This window comes from Scyliorhinus canicula, chromosome 20 (assembly GCF_902713615.1).
Source record: "Scyliorhinus canicula chromosome 20, sScyCan1.1, whole genome shotgun sequence".
Classification (NCBI taxonomy): Eukaryota; Metazoa; Chordata; class Chondrichthyes; order Carcharhiniformes; family Scyliorhinidae; genus Scyliorhinus; species Scyliorhinus canicula.
This window is the reverse complement of record NC_052165.1, coordinates 27,902,045-27,929,904: the sequence shown is the minus strand read 5'-3', so window position 1 is coordinate 27,929,904 and position 27,860 is coordinate 27,902,045. Positions and strand designations below refer to the sequence as shown.

At 44.5% G+C, this 27,860-nt stretch overlaps 1 protein-coding gene across 1 annotated transcript in view; it reads left to right on the top strand.

Moving 5' to 3' along the window:
• The window catches only part of LOC119955075 (sodium-coupled neutral amino acid transporter 4-like), a 62,498-nt gene that overhangs the window by 18,507 nt on the left and 16,131 nt on the right, over positions 1-27,860 (top strand). Inside the window, exons 3-10 of the mRNA XM_038780926.1 lie at positions 5,303-5,378; positions 5,932-6,047; positions 11,532-11,605; positions 14,312-14,404; positions 17,006-17,084; positions 19,219-19,301; positions 26,244-26,302; positions 27,559-27,660. Of these exons, the coding sequence (XP_038636854.1) occupies positions 5,303-5,378; positions 5,932-6,047; positions 11,532-11,605; positions 14,312-14,404; positions 17,006-17,084; positions 19,219-19,301; positions 26,244-26,302; positions 27,559-27,660 (682 nt within the window). The remainder of the gene's footprint in view (positions 1-5,302; positions 5,379-5,931; positions 6,048-11,531; positions 11,606-14,311; positions 14,405-17,005; positions 17,085-19,218; positions 19,302-26,243; positions 26,303-27,558; positions 27,661-27,860) is intronic.

Genomic DNA, 27,860 nt, shown 5'->3' with positions numbered 1-27,860 from the left:
TGTGGCCGCATGCGGGTCTCGAGAGGGCCACGGAGCAATCGGTTGCGGCATTCCCATGGTGGTCCCGATTGCGGAACAAGTGCCCAACGACCACTACCGGCATTTTTAGTGAAAATGGCCTCCGCTGCTGCCTTTTAAATGAGAAGAAATGATGTGCAGTCCTCCAGCCAGTGTAACGTCCCTTCCTGTTTATTCCCTTATTTCCCCTGTCTTTTATTTTGCCGTTATCATTTTTGACCTGTGGATGATTAATGGACACGTATCTTAAAATCAAGCAGCAGAGAGAATGAGGAATTCAGAAGGTGCAGGAGGGAAAATCATGCTAATTGTTTGAACGGGAGCTTCAGAATTTTTGGCACCAGAGAGAGAGAGATGGGGTGGGACTCGGTTTGATTGATTGGCTGGTGGCCAATGAATTGGCCAAAAGGGCTGTACTCTGCCCGGTAACAAGTGGTTGTTGGATTCTGCCTGAGGAGAATGATTTTCAGAGACCGAAGGAGCTCGGTTTGACTCCTGGAAGCACAAAGACCTCTCTATCTTGCTCTCCAGAAAGACTATGTGTGCTGTATTTCTGAAACTGCAAGAGACCTGAATGAATATGCAATAAAAACTTCGGACTGAAAGCAAAGTTGCAAGGGTATTGTGCTGAAAACTACGATCTGAAACAAAGGCTCTTTTTTTCCTTTTACTTAAGATTTTCTTTACCCCTTTCTTCCCCATTTTTTTGTCTGTCTTATTTGTGTGTAGAGGATGGGGCCAAGTTAAAGTGGGGAATTAGGAATTAGATAATAGTTAACCAGTTGTATTTGCCACATCTATCATCATAGTTCTTGTTATTAATAAAAAGTAAACGTGTCTACATTTACAAACCTGGTGGCTGTAATTATTAGGCAGCCAAGGGCCAAAGACTTAGGGTATTTTTGTAAGAATTATTGGTTAACTCACTTGTGTTGTGACTCCAGGTCAAATGGGGCTGAAATCGATCATGCACTAGCCTCGTGTGTCATAACACCAGAAGCGGCAGCAGTGAGCAGGCCACATGCGCTGCACTTGCACTTGACATCAAGCACCCTCTATGTATGTGCTTTTGCCGCCAAAACATGGGGAAGAGCTTCTTCCATTTTCTAGCTGCTGGCAAGCACAGCAAGAGGACTTTGGAGATCAATTGTTCTCTTACAAGTAAGAGACAGCCAGAGACAAAAATAGGCAGTGTACCAACTGGACAGGATGTCACAGCTAAATCTGCTGAAGAGAGCTGCACAGGAGAGTCCAGGGAAGGACAGAACAGTGCTAATATTAGCACTGTACAGAGCTCCAGGGCTTCTGATTAACAACCTACAAAGGAGTAACAACGCCAGAACAAAGCAGTATAAAAATGATTTCTTGATTTATGATGGTGTCAATTATGCCAATGCAAATAAGGATGGAAAGTCCATGTGTTTTATATGCAGGAAAGTACTGGCAAATGAGAGAAGTTTCAGATTTTGAAAGAGAAGTGGTGGGTGAAAAATTGCTTTTGAGGTTGAGATCCAGGGTCAGTTATTAATTTACAGCTGACTCCAATGACTATGCTCTTCCTGAATTTTGATACCACATTAGGAACATGCCAAAAGCATGTCAGTATTCTGGAGTAGCATCTCTCAGGAGCATTCAGTGCTGAGTAGAACAAGCATTTTGTTACTATTGCCCTTCATGATGACTTACATATGCGACGTAGGATTTTCCATTTTCACAAAGACGATGGCACAAGGGAACTGGCTGAAGTCTGCACCTGATATGCGCATTGCCATCTCCTCTCCCTCTCCTGTGAACCTGATTGGAGTGGAATCATGAGGACCAAGCAGGCCTCCTTTTCACATTAAAGGCAAGTGAATGTGGCATGTGCTGTGATGGTTAACCGGTGCGGGTTACTATGGTCGGCCGGCATGGGCCGTGAAGGTCAGCTGGCATGGGTCGCGAAGCTCAGCGGGTGTGGTTCTCAAAGGTCAGGCGGTTGGCAAAATTGAGTCCCAGGAAATAACGTTTGGAAAAAATTGTTGTAGATGGTACACACTGCTGCTTCTGAGCCTCAGTAGTGGAGGGAGTGATTGGTTGTGGAAGGGATGCCAATCAAGCGGGCAGTTTTATCCTGGATAGTGTCAAACCTTTTGCGTGTTGTTGGGAACCGTACACATCCAGGCTAGTGGGGAGGATTCCATCACAGTCTTGACATGTGCCTTGTAGGTGGTGGACAGGCGTTGGGGAGTCAGGAGGTGAGATACTCGTTGCATAATTCTAGCCTCTCACCTGCTCTTGTAGCCACAGTATGTATATGGCTAGCCCAGTTTAGTTTCTGGTAAATGGTAACCCCCCAGGATGTTGATAGTGGCGGACTCACTAATCTAATGCCATTAAATGTCAAGGGATGATGTTTTGATTCTCTCTTATTGGAGATAGTTATGGCCTGGCACTTGTGTAGGTTGCCATTTGTCAGTCCAAGTCTGGATATTGTCCACGTCTTGCTGCATTTGCACATGGACTTCTTTGTTGTATGACAAGTTGCGAATTGAACATTGTGCAATCATCAGCGAACAATCCCACACCTGATCTTATGTTTGAAGGAAGGTCTTGATGAAACAGCTGAAGATGGTTGGGTTTGGCACACTACCTTGAGGAACTCCTGCAGTGATGTCCCGGGGGTGAGACGACTGACCACTAACCACCACAACCATCTTCCTTTTTGCTAGATATGACTCCAACCAGCAGAGAGGTTTTCCCCTGATTCCAATTGACTGCAGATTTGCTAGGGCTCCTTGTTGGCATACTTGAACAATTGCTGCCTTAATGTCCAGGACAATCACTCTCAGCTCATCTCTGGAGTTCCAGCTCTTTTGTCCATGTTTGAACCAAGGCTGTAATGACCCTGGCGGAACCAAACTGAGCGTCAGTAAGCAGGTTTTTGCAAATTAAGTGCTACTTGATAGCACTGTTGATGACCCATTCCACCACTTTACTGATGATTGAGAGTAGACTGATAGGACAGTAATTGGTTGGTTGGATTTGTCCTCCCTTTTGTGTACAGGATACACCTGGGCAATTTTCCACATTGCCGGTTGGATGCCAGTCTTTTAGCTGTACTGGGAAAACTTGGCTAGGAGCAGAAAGTTCTGGAGCACACGTCTTCAGTAATATTGCCGGAATATAATCAGGGCCTATAGCCTTTGCAGGAACCAGTTCCTTCAGCCATTTCTTGATATCAAGTGGGGTGAATTAAATTGGTTGAAGACTGGCATCTTTGATGCTGGGGGCCTCTGGAGGAGTCCGAGATGGATCACCCACTCAGCATTTCTGTCTGAAGATTATTGCGAATGCTTCAGCCTTTGTTTTTGCTTGGCACCTCCATCATTGAGGATGGGGATATTTGTGGAGCCTCCCTCCTCCAGTGAGTTGCTTAATTGATCAGGTCCGTTGTTTGTGGGATCGCTTAGCTCTGTCTACCACTTGCTGCTTATGTTCTTTGGTATGCAAGTAGTCCTGTGTTGAAGCTTCACCAGATTGACAGCTAATTTCTTGGTGTACCTGTTGCTGCTCCTGCACTCTTCATTGGATCAGGGTTGATCCCCTGGCTTGGTGGTAATGGCAGAGTGCCGGATATGCCGGGTCATGAGTTTACAGATTGTGGCTGAGTACAATTCTACTGCTGCTGATGGCCCACAGCGCCTCATGGATGCCCAGGCTTGAGTTGCGACGCTTGATCCGCATCTATCCCACATAGAATGATGGTATTGTCACACAACACGATGGGGGTATCCTCAATGTGAAAACGGGACTTCTTCTCCCTGAGTACTGTGTGGTGGTCACTCCTACTGATACTGTCATGGACAGATGCATCTGTGACAGGCAGGTTAGTGAGGATGAGGTCTAGTATTTTTTTCCCTGCGGGTTGGTTCACTGGTTAGTTTACTGTTGGTTGGTTGGATTTGTCCTGCCTTTTGTGTACAGGATACACCTGGGCAATTTTCCACATTGCCGGGTGGATGCCAGTCTTTTAGCCGTACTGGGAAAACTTGGCTAGGAGCAGAATGTTTAGCAGCTATGCCCTTTATGGCCCGGTGACTCAGCGCGATGAGTAGTGGTGCTACCGAGCCCCTCTTAGTGATGGCCATTGAAGTCCCCCACCCAGAATATATTCTGTGTCCTTGCTCCCTCCAAGTGTTGTTCAACATGGAGGACGACAGATTCATTAACTGGCAGTGGATGATAGTGATTTGACCTGAAGCCAGGAGACTTCTATTGAGGACTCCCAGGGCAACTCCCTCCCGACTATACCATTGTACCACCACCTCTGCTTGGTCTGTCATGCTGGTGGGATAGGGCATACCCAGGGATGGAGATAGTGGTGTCTGGGATTTGATCTGTAAGGCCTGATTCCGTGAGAATGACTGTTGCTTAACTAGTCTGTCAGACAACTCTCCCAATTTTGGTACAAGCCCCCAAATGTTAGTAAGGAGGACTTTGCAGGGTCGACAGGGCTCGGTTTGCCCTTGTCGTTTCCAATGCCTAGGTCGATGCCGGGCGATTTGATACAACTGAGTGACTTGCTGGACCATTTCAGAGGCAACCATGTTGGTGTGGATCTGGAGTAACATATAGGCCAGATTAGATGAGGACTGCAGATTTCAGAATCAGCTGGGTTTTTTTTTTACAACAATCGACAATGGCTTTCTGATCATCATTGGACTTTTAATTCCAGATATTTAGTGGATTCAATTTCCATCATCTGCCATGGTGGGACTCAAACCCGGGTCCCCAGAGAAACCCTGGATTTCTAGATCACCAGTCGCCACTACGCCACCTCCTCTCAGGAATGTTAAGGTCACCAAATGAATGCTGACTTCGAATCTGTTTTATTAGAATCATTTTTTTTATTATGAAATAGAATTCTCAAGTTACTTGTCTTCAACAGACAAACAGGCCAAGCGAATTGATCTTTTGTGGATTGGAAAATATACCTCATTATCAAGGATATACATTACTTCTTTTTAGCTTCTTGTTAGACATTATAATAATGGCATTTACCAGTAGGGTGTAGGGTTTAGTATAAGTTATATCAAAATTATCAATTCGCTTCTAAAAAAATAAATGATTTGTCCAAGCTCAGTGCTGTATTATGTAATTTATAATTATTAATGGAAGTCCAAAATACAAGCCTCATGAAAATTATAATATAATCAATAATTAAAATGAGAATATGAAATAGAGCAAATGTTAAATCCAGTACATTTACAAAAAGACTTAAGTGATATTTTTTGTTGTCTTCTAGAAAATATGGTGGAAATGATTTGGAAAGTACAGAGTGCCATGGAAGCACTGATGGTGGATGGAAGGAAAATGAGAATGTAAGTAGCCGGTGGTTTAGCGAAGCTGACTGTGAAACACATTTTCAATCTTCAAAAGAAGAGACAGCACAGTTTGGCAGTTTTGACATGGATATTCGGAAAAGGATTAGTTGTACAGTGGTTTTGTGACAGGCCAAATGGCCTACTTCTGCTCCTATTTTGTATGTTCGGACACTGAAATTTTTCTTATTGTGCTTTTTTTGTTTTCTGAACCGTTTTCTATGTCTTTAAGTGACATATTAATAAATAAAATAAAAATTGAGGTTATTGCAGGTCTTTTATAAATTATGCATCAAGCCACAGAAAATAGATTCATCCTTAATACAAATCAAATAATAACATTGTTCAGCAAGGCTGTCCAACTAATATGCACCTGAATTATAATACTTAGGTTGCTTTTACAATACATATATAACATATACATTATATAAAATACAAATATTTAAAATTCTGATGACCACTTGGGATGTCATTATGCCTGTTCATATATTGTTTAACAAATCGCCTGTCAGTCTGATTCAGTCACATTAATGTTTTATTTCATTTTCTTTAGTATCTTGGATCAACCTCTGCTTATATGTCTGTATTCAACCTGAGCAATGCCATCATTGGCACTGGGCTCTTAGGCTTGTCATATGCAATGGCCAATACAGGGATTGTATTATTTGTGTAAGTATCAAATGTAAAAGTTAACATGATTGTTATAGTTCATACCTTTTCTTCACCTGAGGAAGGAGCAGTGCTCCGAAAGCTCGTGTTTGAAACAAACCTGTTGGACTTTAACCTGGTGTTGTAAGACTTCTTACTTTCTTCGACTGAACAGTTTATTTAACTTTAAATGTGTTGTTGGGATTTTCTTTGTACTTCCACGGTGTGTTTCGCAGCGGCAGAGGTTGTCCCCCATTGGCTGGCAACGGGATCTGCTTCTTAAGTAGAAGAATCTGAGGGGGTTGATAGCATTATGGTTTTGGCTTTCTGTGAAGTAACAGCTGCTGCTTTCTATACCTCTGCCTGGGGCAGTAGGTATAAGGAACAGGTGACTGAAAAAACAATGATTTTTCACAGTTTCTGTCTGGACGTCTCTTTAGCTTCCAGTCAGGAGTAACTGATGGGGGAGTCCCTGATATGAGAGGGGCATCTCTGGAAGAGGTTCTGATGAGGGTCTGTGGGGAGGTCAGGTCATCCTCACACTGTGCTGGTGACCCAGCAATTCCTGTGGGGTGGGAGGATGTCCCTACTATTCAATGGAGGTGCGGGTGCAGGATTTGCATTGTGGGGAGAGGAGGGGGAGGGTGGCAGCCGCCAGACCTCAGTCTTAGGCCGCCCACTCAGAATGTAAGCCCAATAGCAGGGTGCAGAACGGAACCCTGTGCTCTCCGCCATGCATAAATTTGCATGGTAAGGGAGAGCGAATCGCTTCTCTGTGCCGATCCTAGCACCAGCGCATATCAGAAGCTATTTCATTCAAGCGGGAGGACTTGGTCTCTTGCAAACAGAGAATTGGGGAGAATGCCGCCCACAAAGTATACAACAAAATGTAGCAGTGTTTTTTCTTTTAATAAATTTTATCCAGCTCACTTTTAACAGTGTGAAGGCGAATCTAAATACTTATGGAGATCAATTTTCTTTAATTTTACCACTGCCTGTGACTGAGAATATCAGCAATCTTGGTAAAACAAAATAATTTTTATATAACGGGAGGAGATTGAGTTTTAATTTAATAGAAGGTACAGAGTTGTTTTTATTGCTGAATCATTTTGTCAGAGTTGATACCTGAAATTTGCTGAGCTTATTCAGAGCTATTGGCTTCATTAATAAAATGCTCATAAATTAAGCTGGACTTATCAACACACTTAGAAGAAACAAATGAAGATTAGTGGATACGTCTGAATTAGTTAAATCTTGAGCAGCTCATTAGGTAGCATGAAATTCAGGGCCGAAAAATCCACTCAAACTTTTATCTTTACCAGGTGCATAAGATGAATAACACATCTTAAGACTTATAGAGAAAGTAAGAGACTGAGCTCAGTGCTGGCTAACCTGTTCTCGCAACTGTCTTCGAATACACTTGGCTATCCACAAGGGAACTGGCTATTCTCCTTCAGGAATTATAGGAGATTAAATGAAGTTTCATCCCTCACAACTGACCTTGCTGTTGAGGTCCTCAATCGAACTAGTGCCTTAAGCCCCAACTCCATATGTTTGTTGTAAGAATGAAGCGGAGGAACCGAAAAAGACTATTCAGCCTGTCCAATCTGTTGCCTCAAGGACCCACAATGACTACTTTTAATATGCTTCCCATTCCAGCCCAATGTCCTGTATATTTGTTTTGCTGAATCAAAAATTGTTCCAGCTCTCATTTTAATGTTTCAGTGAGAGCCAGTGGGCATTAAGTAGCAGTCAATTCAATAGGTGAATGATTCTAAAGAGATCATTTTCTTTTGTTAATGTTTACTGTTGTTCAGTTCATAATCATGTTACCTGGTTTGTCCATTCACAATTGTCGATTAAAATTAACCCAAATAATGTCACTGGGAAGGGCCAGTTGCATCGTGGGCATGTCACTAGGCTAGTGACCCAGACTAATGTTTTGCTGATGAAGGTTCAAAACCCTCCATGGCAGCTGATGGAATTTAAATTCAATTAATTAAGTCAGGAATGTGGTTGATCATTAACATCCCTCTGAATTAGCCCAGCAAGTCATTCAGTTCAAGGGTAATTAGGAACGAACGACAAACGCTGGCTTTGCCAGAAACTCACACATCCCATGAAATAATAATAATTTTTTTTAACTGGTCTGTTGCAGGTACTTTACTGACTCTTAACCTAAATTTGTATGTAACATTTGACCACATTTGATGTTTTACCATTACTCCATATATTACTGTAAGTCGGAGGTGTTGGTGGAGGTGTTGGTGCCTCCAGCATTATTTCTTTGTTTTTAGCTTCTTGTGGGTTTTTGTTTCTCCTTTAGCTTGGTTTGACACTACATCTAAATGTATACGGTGTTAAACAGTATTTCTTTGAAAAACAGAGGCAGCTATGATATCAGATCCAAAAAATTTACTAACTTTTGCTTGCCCATTACACCAGACTGCTGTAGGGAGGTTTCCTCAGTTTTCAACATTTTGTGTATCTTTAAGAAATGATGGTTAAGTTACGATTGCTCCTGCTCCATTCTCTCAAATGCAGAAGGGCAGTTGACAATTAAATTTATGTGCTGTCCCTATAGTGTAAAGATTAAACTTATTGGGGTAAGTTTTGTCTTCACCACATGTTAATCTAGGGGAGTGAATCACCAATTCATAATTGAACCCATTAAAATTTTCATGAACATGGAATCAATATATGATGGATAAACCATGTGCTCCACAACACAAAGTCGCCCCATTATTTCCATATTTGAAGGCCATTATGTTGCACTTTACAGACTAGTTCTTGTTTTACACCTTTATGCAGATTATGATCCGTACGTTGCTGGGGTTGGTCATTATCTATTGCCGATCACAAGATTGGACCGGAAGATTGTAGTTGGGCGTCTGTTGCAGTATGAACAAGGCGCAGATTTTAAGATGTGAATTGGTCTTATGCTTGTGCTCGTACATAATAATTATTGCAAATTTTCCCTATAGGGCTGGTACTTTGACCGTTCAGTGAAGAAAGTTAATTGATTTGTGTAAACATATTGGAGGTATTTTAACCTCAAACAATGGGATGGAAAGTCAGAATCCTGACCACAACTTACCTCTAACCTGCTCACTTCTGGTTTTAATGGAGATAGGAAGGTAATCAGGCAACCAACTCACACCAAGGATGCGGGGTTGTACTTTATTTATTATATATATATTTTTTAAATTCATTTACGGGATGTGGGCATCACTGGTTAGGCCAGCATTTATTGCCTATCCCTAGTTGACCATCAGAAAGTGGTCGTGAGTTGCCTTCTTGAACCGCTGCAATCCTTCAGATGTCGGTACACCCACTGTGCTGTGAGGAAGGGAGTCTCAGGATTTTGCCCCAGAGACAGCAAAGGAATGATATATTTCCAAGTGGTGAGTGACTCCAGGTGGTGGGATTCCCAGATATCTGCTGCTCTTGTCCTTCTAGATGGTGGTGGTTGTGATTTTGGAAGGTGCTGTCTCAGGAACCTTGGTGAGTCACTGCAGTGCATCTTGTAGATGGTACACATGGCTGCCACTGTTTGTTGGTGGTGGAGGGTTTGAATGTTGTGGAAGGAGGAGAAATCAAGCGGGCTGCTTTGTCCTGGATAGTATCAAGCTTCTTGAGTCTTGTTGGAGTTGTACTCATCCAGACAAATGGAGTGTATTCCATTACACTCCTGACTTGAATCTTGTAGATGGTGGACAGGCTTTGGGGAATCAGGATGTGAGTAACTCGCCGTAGGATTCCTAGCCTTTGACCTCCCTGGTAGCCACAGTATTAATATGGCCAGTCCAATTCAGTTTCTGATCAATGGTAACCCGCAGGATGTTGATTGTGGGGGATTCAGCGATAGTAATGCCAATTCCTCTCTTGTAATAGATGGTCATTGCCTGGTACTTGTGTGGCGCGAAAGTAACTTGCCACTTGTCAGCCCAAGCCTGTATATTGTCCAGGTCTTGCTGCATTGGACATGGACTGCTTCATTATCTAAGGAGTCATAAATGGTGCTGAACATTGTGCAGTCATCCGCAAACATCCCCACTTCTGAGCTTATGATGGAAGGGGGTCATTGATGAAGCAGCTGAAGATGGTTGGGCTAGGACTCTACCCTGAGGAACTCCAGCAGTGGTGTCCTGGAGCTGAGATGATTAACCTCCAACCACAACAACCATGTCTCAGTTTTATTAACCACTTGAAATTGAACACTAAGATATGAGGCAAAATTCTCCATTTGGGCGACTATGTTCTCCCGCTGGAGTTGAATTGCACCTAATTTGCGCTCCTCCTGAAAGTGAATCCCAAATTTATGCATGGGGGGAATTGCTATCGGGCTGCCAATTTGAGAGGACGGCCCGATAGAGTGGTCCCACAGCCGACCACCAATGGGCTGACAATTGCGCATTGCAATTTAGCCCCTAGATAAAGGGACCCCCAAAACCCCTAAATGGACCCCCAGAGCCCCCTAAATAAGGAGACACCTCCCAAACATCCCCATAAATAAAGGAACCCCCCCCCTACAGTGATCCCCTAAATAAAGAGACCCCCCTCACAGAGCCCCGAGAAGCGATACCTGTCTGGAATCCCTCCAGAAAAGAGACCCCTGTTGAGAAGTTCCCCAGAAAAGAGACCTGGAAGCTAGGGAGCAGTCTAGGTAGAGGCAGTGAAAAAAAAATAGTGTTTTAACTCACCTGGGCAATATAGCTGCTGGCTCAGACAGACTAAGCACCACCTGTAAATTCTTGGGAAGAGAAAACCAGTCGGCTGTGTTTAACCCCTTCAAATCGTTCAACTGCAAGCCATTCATTCATATATCTTTGATATTAATTTTACTAGGCTGTAATTGAAGGCTTCCATGCACACCCAGCTGTCAGCATTGTTCCATTCATCTCCCTCCATGACGGAGTAACTCTGAAGTGCTCTAACCGAATGTTTATAAACATCAAGCTTTGAATGACAGCTCCTGAGCCACTTCAAACAGAATTACAGGCTTTCCAATCACCACTCTTGAGTGATTTTGAAGTGATCAGCTGGAAATTGCAGCCAGCAAGTCATTGACTTTGGCTTGACTGGAATATTTTGCTGGTAGGAGGGTCTGTATAATTCCAGCCATAGTAATTAAGCAGGTTATGAAATGAAGTTCAACAGAATACGTAACAAGTCATTTCAAAATTATCAAGGAAAAGAATTAGATCAATTATTTGAGGGTGACTTTAAATTTGGCCAGAAACGTAAAATAGTCAGTGTTGATTCAGCGATGTGTTAAACATCGCTCCAAATGATCATTTCAGAGTGGACACATAATGGGGACGTTGATGTCATGCATTTTACACTGTTATCCAAAGTCAAATTGCCCTATTTTTCTTTGTCGACTGTTATGTCATTCACTTCTTCAGTTCAAAACTTAAATAAAAACGAGCAAAAGATATCTGAAAAAGTACCAGGTAGCTTAATTCAGAACAGAAAGAACATTTGTTTTACTTTATTTTGCAGGTTCCTTTTAATTGGCATGGCTCTGTTGTCACTTTATTCTATTCACCTTTTACTCCAGATTTCAGCCTTAACAGGTAAGATGGCTTAACTTTCTTTCAGACTATAATACCAGAATTCAATATTAAATTGCTTGGTATCTTCAGGACTCCGGCTTAGGTAAACAACTAATAAAACTAGCACCAGTTCTGGCTCGAAACTTGCTGGTTCACCTTTTGGTCCTATGCAGTAGTTATCTGCACATTTAAAATTCCTGTCAGAGAGCACATTGGTTGTACTTAAATTTGCACGCATTTCCTAATCTAAGGTGGACACGTGTATATCAGAACATGAACTTTCTAGACTTTTGAGCACCACAAAATCAAAAGTCTCTTTCAGATTGTCATAATTTGGTTTTTGAACAAAAGTGTTTGTTATCAGGAGTGTGCAATAGCAATTAAGTAACTTATAAACAATTTAACTAATTAAATGAACCTTTGAAGGAAATAAATAAAATGAAAAATAGCCAACAATTAGGTCCATGTTTCTGAAATTCTTAATTTATTCATAATATGGTTTAAATCGCAGAACTATAACGGGCGGCACGATGGCACAGTGGTTAGCACTGCTACCTCACAGCTCCAGGCTCGGGTGACCAGCTGTGTGGCATTTGCACTTTCTCCCCGTGTCTGCGGGATGTCCTCCGGGATCTCCGGTTTCCTCCCACAGTCCAAAGATTTGCAGGTTAGGTGGATTGGCCATGCTAAATTGGCCTTTAGTATCTAAAAAGGTTAGGTGACGTTACTGGGTTACATGATAGGGTGTTGACGCCCTCGGCGATGCTCATTCGTGACTAGGACATGCTCTGCAGTGCCTCAGCCATGCCGATCTGAGAGAGGGGCATGTCCCACAAAACCTCATCAAGGTCAGCCTGGTACTGGGTGATATCCCCCCAGTGAGGCAGTTATTCTGCCGAGGCCTTCAGCCATAGCGATCACCGACTTGGACACCTTCACTCATGGTGCCGACATCACCATGGGGGTTGCCTGGAGGGTGGGGAATGGGGAATGGATGCCCCTTGGCGGGGGGGGGGGGGCGTTCATGTCTACTCCCTTGTGCTGCCCGGTGTAGGTCGTTGACCTTATTCCAGCACTACAGGCCAGTCCTACTGAGCTTACGGCTGCTGCCGTCCCAGGCAGCACAAGCTGCCTTGTGGCTCACCCTCCATGACCTTCAGGGATCAGGTCATCCTTCCTGGTCTCCACCTAGTCCAGGAGCCTCCCTATGTCTATGTTCCAAGGGCTGGTCTCCTCGGCGTCATTATTGTGAGTTGGTTGGGGTTGACTGAGCAAGTGCAGCTTAGGTGCTGCTCGGCCATGTTAGTGGGGGAGGGGGGGGGGGGGGGGGGGGGCTGGCGATCGTGGTCCCAGCGAATCAGCTGGCGAGCCGACATTGGCGGCGAAGCCTGTGAGGCCTTGTTAAGTGAGCCACTTAACATTGAATTGCGTTGCCGGCCTCGCTGGGCTGGGAGCCGGGAAGCTCGTGGCAATTCCACCTAGAAATGTTTCTGGAGACCCACGCCAATTATTTCACGAATGTAGGCCTGGAATCTCCGATTTTGGAGCTATGTCTGGAGGATCTGTGGTGTTTTACGTGGGAAAACTTGGCGAGGCCCCAGCACCAATCCTGCAACCGGTGAGGCGCTGGCAGCCTTGCCACGTAAAGTGTGTCGAAGGGCAACTAGGAACAGTGGGCCCAAGTGGAGTGGGGGGAGGGGGAACAATTGTGAGGAAAAAACAGATCAATGGAAGAAATGACAATAAATTGATTGAAATGAAAATGGGGGGAAGGTGGAGGTGACGGTTGGAGGAGAGAGATTAGATGATTTAATTGGGAGCCAGGAAATTTGATATGTTGTATTTGATGTTAACAGAATTCAAGCTGTTTAGTGAAGCAACAACCAGGACCCAGAGTGTTTCCTTATTGAGGGAGTTTATTGACTTGTTCAATCTCACAGCTCTCCTCCCAGGCACCCAATGTCCCAGCTATCCCCCTTTTCTAACCTGCCTGCTTACCATTGGCTGGGAACTAATGACAATCCCACAATCCTGTGGGAGTATGAGCTTCCCCAATGAGGGGGCGGAGAAATCATTAGCAGACTCCCTGCATAAATAAAGCTGGCCAGTTTGGAACCAGCAGAGAGAGAGGAGTGAGCAGCAAGGGAAGTTGCTGCTGTTGTGTATATATATTTTATTGCAAATAAATGTTATTTCTTTGTATCCTGAAGACTCGTACTGGATTCTTCGTGGCCCTCACAAAACCCCTATTCATACGCTTTTTAATAAACCAAAAAAATCACTAAAATAAACTAACAAGAGGAGATGACAGTCCCTCAGGGAGCTCTACCAAAAATGAAAACGTCAAAAGGAAACATAACTTATCAAACTGAAATAACATTACCTGGGGTGAAGATGCACCCCAGCTCCCATGGTGGAGGGAGGCCTGAACTGTACCAAATTGCGAGCCGACTGATCATCTTAAGTTGGTTATTCAGCAAAATTCTTAGCACACTGTGGATTATTTGACAAATGTTGTCCAACCCAAAGCTTCAACAAAATGTCTTTTTTCAGCAATACTCAAATCAGATATTGTTCACCTAAATGATAATGTACCAAAAAAATCACAAAGTAGCTTCAATAATGACCTATTGATGAAGCAGCTAATTGTTGGAGAGAATTTCTGAGCATTTAAAAATTTTATATGGAATGTTTTTTTTTAATCAATAAAAATGTTCCTGCATTTAGGTTCCATGGTTTTCGAAACATTGGGACAACAAGCATTTGGTAAACCTGGCAAATTTGCAGTCTTTGGATCAACATCACTACAAAACATCGGAGGTACTATTTCGACAAAGGACATTTTAGTCACAACTGTCTTCTGTTAACATTCAAATCACTTGTTCCTCAGTTTTGTTTATAAACTGTTGATTAATGTGTGATCACATTCTACCCAGGGGACTGCTGCTACCTGATTTTCAACTATAATGCTTCTTCAGAATGTTTTGCTGTGAGAGGTGATCTTAATCAAATATATGGGATCCTGAGGGGCTTGATATGTTGGATACTAGGAAGATGTTCCCCTAGTAGGAGAGACATAAAATGGGGGACAATGTGTAAAAATAACGTGCAGGATTCTCTGACCCCCCCCCGCCAGGTTGGAGAATCGCTAGGGGGGGGTGGCGTGAAACCTGCCCTGCCGCTCCGATGCCGGCAGCCAAAATTTCCGCAGCCATTTTTTTGGCGGGGCGGGGATCACATTGCACCGGTCAGGGGCCGTTGGCAGTGCCCCCCCCCCCCCCCCCCCCCCGGCGATTCTCCGGGCCCCGATGGACCGAGTGGCCGCCCATTTATGGCTGGTCCCGCCAGCGTGAAATGCAAGGTCCATATACTGGCGGGACCTGGCTCTGAGGGTAGCCTGCGGAGTCCTCGGAGGGCACCGGGGGTGGGGAGGGGAGGGGGGGGGGGGGGGGGTGGCCTGGCCCACGATCGGGTCCACCGATCTGCGGGCGGGCCTGTGCTGTGGGGGCACTCTTTCCTTCCGTGCTGGCCTCTGTATAGCTCCACCATCGCCGGCACAGAGGAAACCCACTGCGCATGCGCAGGGATAACGGCAGTGGTTCTGCACATGCGCTAACTCGCGCCGGCCGGCAGAGGCCCGTTGGCGTGCCGCCAACCCCTCTAGCGCCGGCCTAGCCCCTGGAAGTGTGGAGGATTCTGCAATTTCTGGGCGTCCCGACGCCGGAGTGGTTCACGCCACTCATGCCAGTACGGCCCGCCCGCCGGTTGGGGAAGAATCCCGGCCAAGGAGTCTCCCTTTTAATATGGAGATCAGGAGATTTGTCTTTTCTCTCAGAGGGCCGTTAGTCTGTCGAATTCTCTTCCCCAGAAAGCAAATGGAGGCTGAGTCATTGAATTTATTCAAGGCTGAGTTAGATTTTTGATAGACGAGGGAGTCGAAGTTTATGGGGGAACAGACAGGAAAGTAGAACTTAGATCAGAACCAGAGTAGCCATGATGTTACTGCATGGCAGAGCAGGCTCAAAGGGCTGAATGGCCTAATCCTGCTCCCAAATCTTGCATCCCTATTCCTATAGTCAAATCCTCTCGCAATGAAGACCACAATACCATTTGCTTTCTTTACTGCCTGCTGTACCGGCGTGTTTACTTTCAGCAACTGAAGCACAAGGTCTCGCTGAGTATCCATCGCTCGCAATTACACCCATTCAAATAATAATCTGCCTTCTTATTTTTGCTACCGAAGCGGATAACGTCACATTGATCCATATTATACTGCATCTGCCAAGCATATGCACACTCATTCAGCCTGTCCAAATCCCGTTGATGCATCTCTGCATCCTCCTCACAGCTCATCCACCCAACTTTGTACCATCTGCAAATTTGGAGGTAATACATTTGGTTCCCTCTTGATAGGGATATTATCAATTCAGGTTGAAAATACATTTTCTGAGTTATGGTGGCTTCAGGGCTGCAGTATGCATAATCTCAATTTGGTAGAAATGCTACCATTTAATTAAATATTATTTTCAAAATGTTTTGCAGATTTTTCTATTGGAAGTGAGATGGATAGACAAGATAGGTTGAGAGAGAGATTTTCTGTGTTTAAAGCAAGCCCACTGAAAAGACAGCCATTCATGGTGGGGCAAAGAGAGAGTGGTGGGGAGGGGCTCTGTTGGTATTTCGTACAAGAGGAATAAAATCAGTCAATGGAATAATTTGTTTTAAGTTCCAGCAGCTTGTGAGACCATCCTTCCATGACTGTTAAAAGTATTTCTGCACAAACTTAAAAAAGACAACAAATAAGATATGATTTTATTTGCTTTGATGTACAAGTTCTAGTTAATATCAGCGTCGGCGCCGAAAATTTCTGGTACCAATTGCAGAGTGATAGAACAGAACATTCATACAGACAACAAAAGTCTTGGGCATAATATTTCCTCCTGTGAATCTTAATACGTGACCTCCAGTAATACCTTCCTGTCGTACTTTGTCGATGACACTCCTATTCTGCAGTATACTGCAACTTGCCAAGAGCAATGCCACAGGAATCTGTAATTGGATGTGTTTGGTGGCATTTTGAAGGCAAGTTAAAAGCTTTTTCTAATTTTCTTCATAGGATGTGATCATCGCTGGCACGGCCAACATTTGTTGCCTATCCCTAATTACCCCTGAGAAAGTGATGGCAAACCACCTTCTTGAATCACTGCAGTCAATCTGGTCTGGGTGCACCCAAGGTGCTGTTAGAATTTTGACTCAGTGGCATCGAAGGAACAGTGATATAGTTCAAAGTCAGGATGGTGTGCAGGGTATCGTGCAGGTGGTGATGAGTCTACTGCCGTTGCCCTTCTGGATAGTAGAGGAAAGTATGATGAGTAGCAATCGACCAGATTTTATATTAAAGTAGTCCTTCCTTTATTTTAGCCATTCTGAGTTACCTATTTGTTGTCAAGAAAGAACTACCAGAAGTCATCCAGTTCTTTGTGGATCAAGACAATTATAAGTGAGTATGATTCATTTCTGTACTCAAATATACAAATCAATTACAAAACGCTGGTTCATTAAATGCAAGTAATGTGGAAAAATTGATGTAAAGATTGTTGGAATCATTATAAAGGTTTTGTTATATCATTTGATATTGACAGATAATTTAGATATATTTATTTTAAGTGAGGATCTTATAAATACAGGCCTGGATCCGCTTAATGCCTTGTCAGCAATGAAAAAAGGGGTTGAAAAGTGGGGAAAACTTCAAGTCAAATATTTCTACTCTGAAATTAATTTTCTTAAAATATGCATAGAATGTAACAACACCATTATTTATTCCCTCCTCATAAACTATCATGTCTAATCATAGAACATAGAACAGTACAGCACAGAACAGGCCCTTCGGCCCTCGATGTTGTGCCGAGCAATGATCACCCTACTCAAACCCACGTATCCACCCTATACCCGTTACCCAACAACCCCCCCCCCTTAACCTTACTTTTTAGGACACTACGGGCAATTTAGCATGGCCAATCCACCTAACCCACACATCTTTGGACTGTGGGAGGAAACCGGAGCACCCGGAGGAAACCCACGCACACACGGGGAGGACGTGCAGACTCCGCACAGACAGTGACCCAGCCGGGAATCGAACCTGGGACCCTGGAGCTGTGAAGCATTTATGCTAACCACCATGCTACCGTGCTGCCCCAATAATCCTGTATTCACACTCATTTCCTGCTTATCCATAGAATCCCTACAATGCAGAAAGAGGCCATTCAGCCCAATGAGCCTGCACTGACCCTCTGAAAGAGCACCTGACCCAAACCCACTTTCCCCCAACCCTATCCCTATAACCCCACCTAACCTACATATCTTCAGACACCTAAGGGGCAATTTAGCATGGCCAATACTTATATTCCTTTTCAAGCAAATGTCTGATTTCCCGTCAAAAAAACGGGGCGGAGTTCTCTGTTCCAGCGGCTAAGTGCCGGTGCCAACGGAGAATCGTTGGTAGCTCATGATGGGAAAATCGGCGCGAACCCCTCACCGATTCCGGTACTGGTGAGAGGCTAGCACCAGCACCGCGTGAAACCGCTAGCACCGGATCGCGTGGAAAACGGCCGGAGAATTCCCCTGTGCCACGCAAGCGCAGGACTGACGGAATGTACCGGTCACACCGGGAAACATGGCGCCGGCCGTACTGGAACCATAATCCGACCCCACAGCCCACCCCTTGTTAACCCACGACCACTTCCCCCACCCCTAGCAGAAGCCCACCGGCCAGCGGCATGGATCCTGGACGAGTGTGGCAGTGCTGGACACTGTCCGCAACCGGCACGTTTGGTTCCCGACCGCATCGACCATACGTGGTCCGCGCCGTCGGTAACTCGGCCCATCATGGCCGGAGCATCGCGAGTGGGCCGGCTGATGACACGACAACGACATTGCAACTGTGCGAGGCCTAATGACGCTGAATTGGAGGGGGCGAGCATCACAAATCAGCGTCAATTGGGGACCTGCCCTGAATCTAGCGTCAAAAGCCATTCTCCGCCCAATTTCCAATCCTGATTTCTGTGTCGGTCTACAGAGAGTTCCACCCATGAATTCAACTTCAACAACAGTTTGTGGGACAGAATTTCAGATTCTGACCATCTTAAAATCAAAGCAGTACTACATTATAGCAGGCCATTGTGCACATGCTAGGAGTTGGTAGAGCTACCCAGTTAGTGCAACTATTTTTCCATAGTCCATAATTATTTTCCCCTCCAAGTATGCATCTCGTCCTCTTTTGAATGTTGACCTCAAATCGGCTTCCACACCTGTTCAGGCAATACATTCCAGATTAGAGCAATTTTCTGTTGTAAAAAAGGTTTCTTCATGTCACATCTATTTATCCCACCCTCCCTGCCCCCTCTCCAATCTGTGTTCTCTGGTTAGCGGCCCTTCTGCCACCAGAAACAGTTTTCCCTTATTTACTCTGGCAGATTCATTCAGTAGTTTGAACATCTCTGTGAATAACTCATTGATGCTGGCTGGCTGCTAACAGTTTCAGAATCTGCAGGTGTAAGTGGCTTGAAAAAATAAAGTCGCAGGTAGTTTCTTTAAGTTGTTTCTGATAAGTAAACGCCCTTTTCATTTTTTTTCAGAACGTGGTGTATGGCTGGCAGCTACCTTGTTATACTTGTGACTGTAATTGTCATCCTACCCTTGTGTCTATTCAGGAACTTAGGTAGGTATCCATGGCAGTAATGTATCTTTCTATACCAAAGGAGGTGAAGGCAACATGTATAATTCTGTACGATTCCGCAGAATAGCACATGTATGGTAAAGATTAATCCTGTATCAATTAATATCTCTAAAAACACTTCAGTTCGGGTCTCGCATGATTGCTCAATTAGTAGATGATCCTTAATTTAGGTGACCTCAGCCAGGGCAGCAATACTCCAACTGGCCTCCATGTCCTGCAGACTGGGAGAGAGAAAAATTATCCAGAATTGGTACCCAGTGACTGCTGCTGGATTTTGAGTAAACACTTGGAGAGACTCTGGCATAGTGGTAACGTTACTGGACTAGTAATCCAGACTAATGCTCTGGGATATAGGTTCAAATCCTTCCAAAGCAGTAGGTGGTGAACTTTAAGCTTAGCTGACATGTGACACAGAGTTGACTCTTAACTGCCCTCCGAAATGGCCACTCAGTTCAAGGGCACTAAGGGGTGGGCAAAGATTGCTGACCTTGCCACATGTCCACCATCCCATGAAAGAATAAATAAAAGACTTGGCTGTGATGTCTTCCCCAATCAAAGAGAATATCATTGAAAAATCTATCAGTTGGATGAAGTACTGCACTCCATGAAGAAAGAGGGCCTGAGTAATATTAACGATAGTTCTACCTTCAAGATGGAAAATTGGCAGAATTAAGGGGGTGGGGAATGAAAAGCTGAATGGTGATCTGCTGAAGAATGGAACTGATAATTGCAATAATAAATATTGATTTTGTCAACTGAATACTTTGGAATATGTTGGTTCCTGTACTGCTGGATTTAGAGAGACATCTGGCACACCGTTAGTTTTATGGCTTTATAAAATGGCATCGACCCATTTACCAAACGTGACAAAGTCACTGGGGTAAGGAATTCAACCTTATTTTGCTTATTTTTGCGTTGAGAAATTAAGGTTGGAATGGCATTTTGGACTGTCACATAGGCCAGTTTCCACTGGAAATAATATGTGGCTGTTCTAAGTATCCAATGCCTGAAACAGCTATTAAATGTTTTGAACATATAAGTCAGAGTCCGAATGCCAGTTTTAGAACCTCAGTGTAACATCACTCTGGCCTTGGAAGTATGGGACTTCAGCAGTCTTTAAAGTGAGGTCTGGAAGCTGTTTCATTTCCAGAGCTCTTAGCCTTACAAGAATGCAGTGCGGTGTTGTTAGCCCAGGCTGTTGATCCTCTGATTCACCTCCCCTTCCTATTAAATTAGCAGATGACGTTGATGTTCTAATTTCCAACAGATCGTCAGCTGCCATCCTCAGGTGCGGGTTTTATCGCGCCATCCATTTCACACTAAAATCTGGCACAAGTAAAATTTCTTCCCCCGATCCCATCAAGCGTTCAAATGTGAGTCATAGTTGAAACAGGAAGAGCTCCGTTATGTTACTGAACAACAGGTAAGGAAGTAGGGCATGGTGTAAGATTGAGAATATGTTTGAACAGACACTGGAAAATTACCTCAGGAAAACGATGACTTTTAAAAAAATTTACTTCAGATTTTTTGTATTTTATCGCTTTTGATAAGAGCATTTTTTTGCCCAGTTTCGCCCAAACTCCATCCCAGTTCAGGTCCCCACCACTGGATTTTCAAAGCTACGCTTGGATATTCTGTTAAAAATTCTCCCCCATTCTGCTTTTACAAACCTGCTTTTAATTAGATATTTATCCGATCAAAGTATGGAAATCCCCCTCCTTTAAGTAAAAGTCAATTGCCACCTTTGTTCTAATTGCAACTTTTGCCTGAGTCAGAAAGTTGTGGCTTCATATTCCACTCTTGGGTTGAGTATCTCTTCGGCTGAAACTTCAGGGAAGTACTGAGAGACCTCTGCGTTGGTGGAGGGGCCACTTTTCACATGAGATGTTGCATCAAGATGGACGTATCAGGTCAAAGAAGAAAGGGGAGTTCGTTGTTGTCGTTTATATCCATCTCTTTACCAGCATCACTAAATAGAGGGTGGGCTTTTCCAGCCCTGCCCACCACCGGGGTCATCCAGTCCCTTTGAAAGTCAATGGAGTTTTGGCCAAGCCACCAGGTTCCACCATGGCAGGGTGAGAAAATCCCAGCCCGAGTAACTAATTGTTGGTCTCATTACCATTTGTATAAAAATCAGCTGCTGTAATTTGTCTAAGAATTAAAATCACCAGCCATGGAAGTTGAGGATGAAAGATTGCAGGATGGCCTTTGTAAATTAATTCTCTCTGTCCATTGGTTGCTGTCGTTTTGGTTGCTGCTCCAGACCCAATCTTACCACTACTCTTTCCATTTTCCATTCTCTTTCCCCCTGCCCAGCTTCTCTGTCTTCTATTCAGTTTTTCAGCGGTAGCAGCGAGAGCAGTAACCAGGGGTCTGTTGGGAAGGTAAGTTTTCCGCTTTAAAAACCTACCTTTCAGGAGAAGCGGACTTCATTTCTTCAGCGGAAGCAGCGAGAGCAGTAACCAGAGGTCTGTCAGGAAGGGAAATTTCCCGCTTTTGAAACTTACCTTTCAGGAGAAGCGGCCTTCAGTTTTTCAGCGAGAGCAGTAACCAGGGGGCTGTCGGGAAGGTAAGTTTTCCGCTTTAAAAACTTATTGTTTTATGTAGAGGGGATGGCAGGGAAGGCAGTGCAATGTTCCTCCTGCAGAATGTTTGAGGTGAGGGACACCGTCAGTGTCCCTGCTGATTTCACCTATGGGAAGTGCACCTATCTCCAGCTCCTCAGAAACCATGTTACGGAACTGGAGCTGGAGTTGGATGAACTTCGGATCATTCGGGAGGCAGAGGTGGTCATAGATAGAAGCTTCAGGGATGTAATTACTCTGAAGAATGAAGATAGATGGGTGACTGTGAGAGGCGCTGGGAGGAAGCAGTCAGTACAGGGATCCCCTGTGGTCATTCCCCTTAGTAACAAGTATACCGCTTTGGATGCTGGTGGGGGGGACTTACCAGGGGTAAGCATGGGGTACAGGTCTCTGGCACAGAGTCTGCCCCTATTGCTCAGAAGGGAAGGGGGAGAGGAGTAGAGCATTAGTCATTAGAGACTCCAAAGTTAGGGGGATAGATAGGAGATTCTGTGGGAACGAGAGAGACTCGTGGTTGGTGTGTTGCCTTCCAGATGCCAGGGTCCATGATGTCATGGATCATATTTTCGGGATCCTTAAGGGGGAGGGAGCAGCCCCAAGTTGTGATCCACATAGGCATTAACAACATAGGTAGCAAAAGGGATAGGGATGTAAGGCAGGAATTCAGGGAGCTAGGGTGGAAACTTAGAGCGAGAACAAACAGTTATTATCTCTGTGTTGTTACCCTTGCCACATGTTAGCGAGACAAGGAATAGGGAGAGAGAGCAGTTGAACACATGGCTACAGGGATGGTGCAGGAGGAAGGGTTTCAGATACCTGGATAATTGCGGCTCATTCTGGGGTAGGTGGGACCTCTAGAAACGGGATGGTCTACACCTGGACCAGAGGGGTAGCAATATCCTGGGGTGGAAATTTGTTAATGCTCTTCGGGAGGGTTTAAACTAATTCAGCAGGGGGTTGGGAACCTGAATTGTAGCTTCAGTATACAGGGGGTTGAAAGTAGTGAGGTCATGAGTAAGGTTTCAAGGCTGCAGGAGTGTACCGGCAGGCAGGAAGGTGGTTTAAAGTGTATCTACTTCAACGCCAGGAGCATCCGGAATAAGGTGGGTGAACTTGCAGCATGGGTACCTGGGACTTCGATGTTGTGGCCATTTCGGAGACATGGCTAGAGCAGGGACAGGAATGGTTGTTGCAGGTTCCGGGGTTTAGGTATTTCAGTAAGCTCGGGAAGGTGGTAAAAGAGGGAGAGGGGTGGCATTGTTAATCAAGGACAGTATTACGGTGGCAGTAAGGACGTTTGATGAGGACTCGTCTACTGAGGTAGTATGGGCTGAGGTTAGAAACAGGAAAGAAGAGGTCACCCTGTTGGGAGTTTTCTATAGGCCTCTGAAAAGTTCCAGAGATGTAGAGGAAAGGATTGCAAAGATGATTCTGGATAGGAGCGAAAGTAACAGGGTAGTTGTTATGGGGACTTTAACTTTCCAAATATTGACTGGAACCGCTATAGATCGAGTACTTTAGATGGGTCCATTTTTGTCCAATGTGTGCAGGAGTGTTTCCTGACACAGTATGTAGATAGGCCAACAAGAGGCCACATTGGATTTGGTACTGGGTAATGAACCAGGGCAGGTGCTAGATTTGGAGGTAGGTGAGCACTTTGGTGATAGTGACCAGAATACAATTACGTTTACTTTCGCGATGGCAAAAGGAATAGGTTTATACTGCAGGGCAAGAGTTATAGTTGGGGCAAAGGCAATTATGATGCGAGGCAAGACTTAGGATGCATAGGATGGGGAAGGAAACTGCAGGGGATGAGAACAATTGAAATATGGAGCTCGTTCAAGGAACAGCTACTGTGTGTACTTGATAAGTATATACCTGTCAGGCAGGGAGGAAGTGGTCGAGCGAGGGAACCGTGGTTTACTAAAGTAGTTGAATCACTTGTCAAGAGGAAGAAGGAGGCTTATGTAAAGATGAGACGTGAAGGTTCAGTTAGGGCACTCGAGAGTTACAAGCTAGCTAGGAAGGACCTAAAGAGAGAGCTAAGAAGAGCCAGGAGGCGACATGAGAAGTCTTTGGCAGGTAGGATCAAGGATAACCCTAAAGCTTTCTATAGGTATGTCAGGAATAAAAGAATGACTTGGATAAGAGTAGGGCCAGTCAAGGACAGTAGTGGGAAGTTGTGCGTAGAGTCCGAGGAGATAGGAGAGGTGCTAAATGAATATTTTTTGTCAGTATTCATGCAGGAAAAAGACGATGTTGTCGAGGAGAATACTGAGATACAGGCTACTAGACTAGAAGGTTGAGGTTCATAAGGAGGAGGTGTTAGCAATTCTGGAAAGTGTGAAAATAGATACGTCCCCTGGGGCGGATGGGATTTATCCTAGGATTCTCTGGGAAGCTAGGGAAGAGATTGCTGAGCCTTTGGCTTTGATCTTTATGTCGTCATTGTCTACAGGATAGTGCCAGAAGACTGGAGGATAGCAAATGTTGTCCCCTTGTTCAAGAAGGGGAGTAGAGACAACCCCAGTAACTATAGACCAGTGAGCCTTACTTCTGTTGTGGGCAAAGTCTTGGAAAGGTTTATAAGAGATAGGATTTATAATTGTCTAGAAAGGACTAATTTGATTAGGGATAGTCAACACGGTTTTGTTAAGGGTAGGTCGTGCCTCACAAACCTTATTGAGTTCTTTGAGAAGGTGGCCAAACAGGTGGACGAGGGTAAAGCAGTTGGTGTGGTGTATATAGATTTTAGTAAAGCGTTTGATAAGGTTCCCCATGGTAGGCTATTGCAGAAAATACGGAGGCATGGGATTCAGGGTGATTTAGCAGTGTGGATCAGAAATTGGCTCGCTGTAAGTGGTGGTGGTTGATGATAAATGTTCAGCCTGGAGTTCAGTTACTAGTGGTGTACCACAAGGATTTGTTTTGGGGCCACTGCTGTTTGTCATTTGCAGATGACACTAAAATGGGTGGAGTTGTGGACAGTGCGGAAGGATGTTGCAGGTTGCAGAGGGACGTAGATAAGCTGCAGAGCTGGGCTGAGAGGTGGCAAATGGAGTTTAATGCAGAAAAGTGTGAGGTGATTCATTTTGGAAGGAGTAACAGGAAGACAGAGTACTGGGCTAATGGTAAGATACTTGGTAGTGTGGATGAGCAGAGAGATCTCGGTGTCCATGGACATAGATCCCTGAAAGTTGCCACCCAGGTTGATAGGGTTGTTAAGAAGGCTTACGGTGTGTTAGCTTTTATTGGTAGAGGGATTGAGTTTCGGAGCCATGAGGTCATGTTGCAGCTGTACAAAACTCTGGTGCGGCCGCATTTGGAGTATTGCCTGCAGTTCTAGTCGCCACATTATCGGAAGGATGTGGAAGCATTGGAAAGGGTGCAGAGGAGATTTACCAGGATGTTGCCTGGTATGGAGGGAAGATCTTATGAGGAAAGGCTGAGGGACTTAAGGCTGTTTTCGTTAGAGAGAAGAAGGTTAAGAGGTGACTTAATTGAGGCATACAAGATGATCAGAGGATTAGATAGGGTGGATAGTGAGAGCCTTTTTCCTTGGATGGTGATGTCTAGCACGAGGGGACATAGCTTTAAATTGAGGGGAGATAGATATAGGACAGATGTCAGGTAGGTTCTTTACTCAGAGAGTAGTAAGGGCGTGGAATGCCCTGCCTGCAACAGTAGTGGACTTGCCAACATTAAGGGCATTTAAATGGTCATTGGATGAACATATGGATGATAAGGGAATAGTGTAGATGGGCTTTAGAGTGGTTTCACAGGTCGGCGCAACATCAAGGGCAGAAGGGCCTGTACTGCGCTGCAATGTTCTATATTCTATTCCTTTTCTACTTTGGTTGATAGAATCTTTTTCACATAGTCTGCCCAGACTTGCTGATGGATGGCTGAACCAATTATGCACCAAATCTGCTCAAATTTGTACCCTTTAGACTTGAGGGATTGAAGATGGAGGCCATACCAGTGAAATGGACAATGTGTGGGAATAAATGTTTTACTGGGTGACAAAGGCATCAAACGTGGAGGAGATGAATTGGTTTGGTAGATCAACAAGTTAATATATTGCAATATACAGGCGTTGTGCTTTGTAAAGCCATAACATAGAGAAGTATCAATTAATTTTTGAAATTTCTTGAAGTTTCCGAGACTTCCAAAGGCATTGTAAACATTACTATATTTATTTTGTTCATGAAAAAAATCCTTTATGATGAGAAGGCAAAAGGTGAAACATCCTGTTCAGTCCCCTCCCCTCCCATTCCCATCTCCACTGTTATATATTGCACCAATATTCAAAGTGACTGTTTCTTATTCTACTTCACAGGGTACCTTGGTTACACCAGCGGATTTTCACTTGCCTGCATGATTTTCTTCCTGATTGTAGTAAGTATTAATTGCATGCCATTCCGCTAAACCAAGTATATTGTTATAAATAAAAACAAAATTTTCTAAGGACATGACCCAATGGCTATGCTCTGCCCGAAAAGCATCTCGCCGCGGCGCAGCATGGCCGTTGAAAGCCGGGAGACGCCACCCCCGGGATCTACTCGGCTCGCAATGTCTCGCAAGATAATGCAATCTTACGAGATGTTGCGATGTGAATCCTGCCCACAATGAGCTAGATCACTTATTCGCAAATCTGCATTTTAAAGCAAGGCAGCTAGCCTTACTCTACTGTGCATATTCCCAAGGTACCTGAAACTTTGGGATTCAACCCCTTTGCCTCAGAGACCTTGAGCGAGTGCTATTCAGCATTGGTCCCCACAAACAGGGACCCTAGTTGCATACCCTTTGGGCAGGGTGGTGCCCTGGCACTGCTGGTGTCAACCTGGTAGGGCCAGCCTGGCACCCAGGTAGCAAACAATGCCACTTTGGCAGTGCTTCCTGAGTGCAGCCTGGCACTGTCCAGGTGGCACTAGCAGCTGTCATGTACACTGCCAGGTTGGCACTGCCATGTTGGCACTGCTAAGCTGGCATTTTTTGCGTGCGTGTGATTGGGCCAGGGTTGCCCGCATGGGTGGTTGGGAGGATAGGTGGGGATGGGGGAGGGAGACGCCTGGGACTCTCCCATATTGCGTTTGGGCTGGGGAGGTCGGGGATTGTTTTGGGGGCTTCGGAGTTTGGGACATCATTTGAAAATGGCGTCCTGATCTCTCGCTACATTGGGGAGTTCTGGCGGGTGGAGCTCCCCACGGGGCTATGTGTGGCCTCAGCTGCGCACTCCCCGTTCAGGCCCCTTATTCAACGTGAATCACGTTGGATAGCCATGTGTTTCACGGCACTCTGAGAGCTGGGAAACACGTGGCTACACGCGTTCGCTAGGTGACTTTGTTCCCATTTGTGAGCATTGCGCCCAATGAGTTTGGCAACATCAGTGAGGAGACAAAACAGATTCAAGTCAAAAATGACTTCTTCAGAACCAGTACATTCTCATCTTATTTCAGATTTTTAACATCGGTGATATTTTGCTTCCCTTACATTGTTATAAGACTATGCCCCAACATTATGCTCATGTCTTTTGGAATTCATCGAATAGATATTAAGGTTAATACCAGGTGTTAAGTTTATTCAGACGATATTGTCTATAAATGATTGGCGAGAGAAACATAAAAAGCAGTGATTGTTTATCTTGATTTCAGGTCATCTATAAATACGCACAATGTCCTTTGGCATCGACTAATTTTTCAAACATTTCTTGTACAACCATGTCCACACCAAAGCTTTTTGTCTTGAATGATAAGGTACCAAACTTTTTGTGTCATTATTAATGTTCAAATATGAATGTATGCCAAATGGTTTTATTAAAGTGCTAATGCATTTCATCAGACATTCGTCCCAATACTAAGATTACATATTTCCATTGCAATTAATGGGTCAGGAGATCTTAATTTTAATTCATGTGATTGGAAAAGTTAACTCTACACATGACGACAAAATGAAT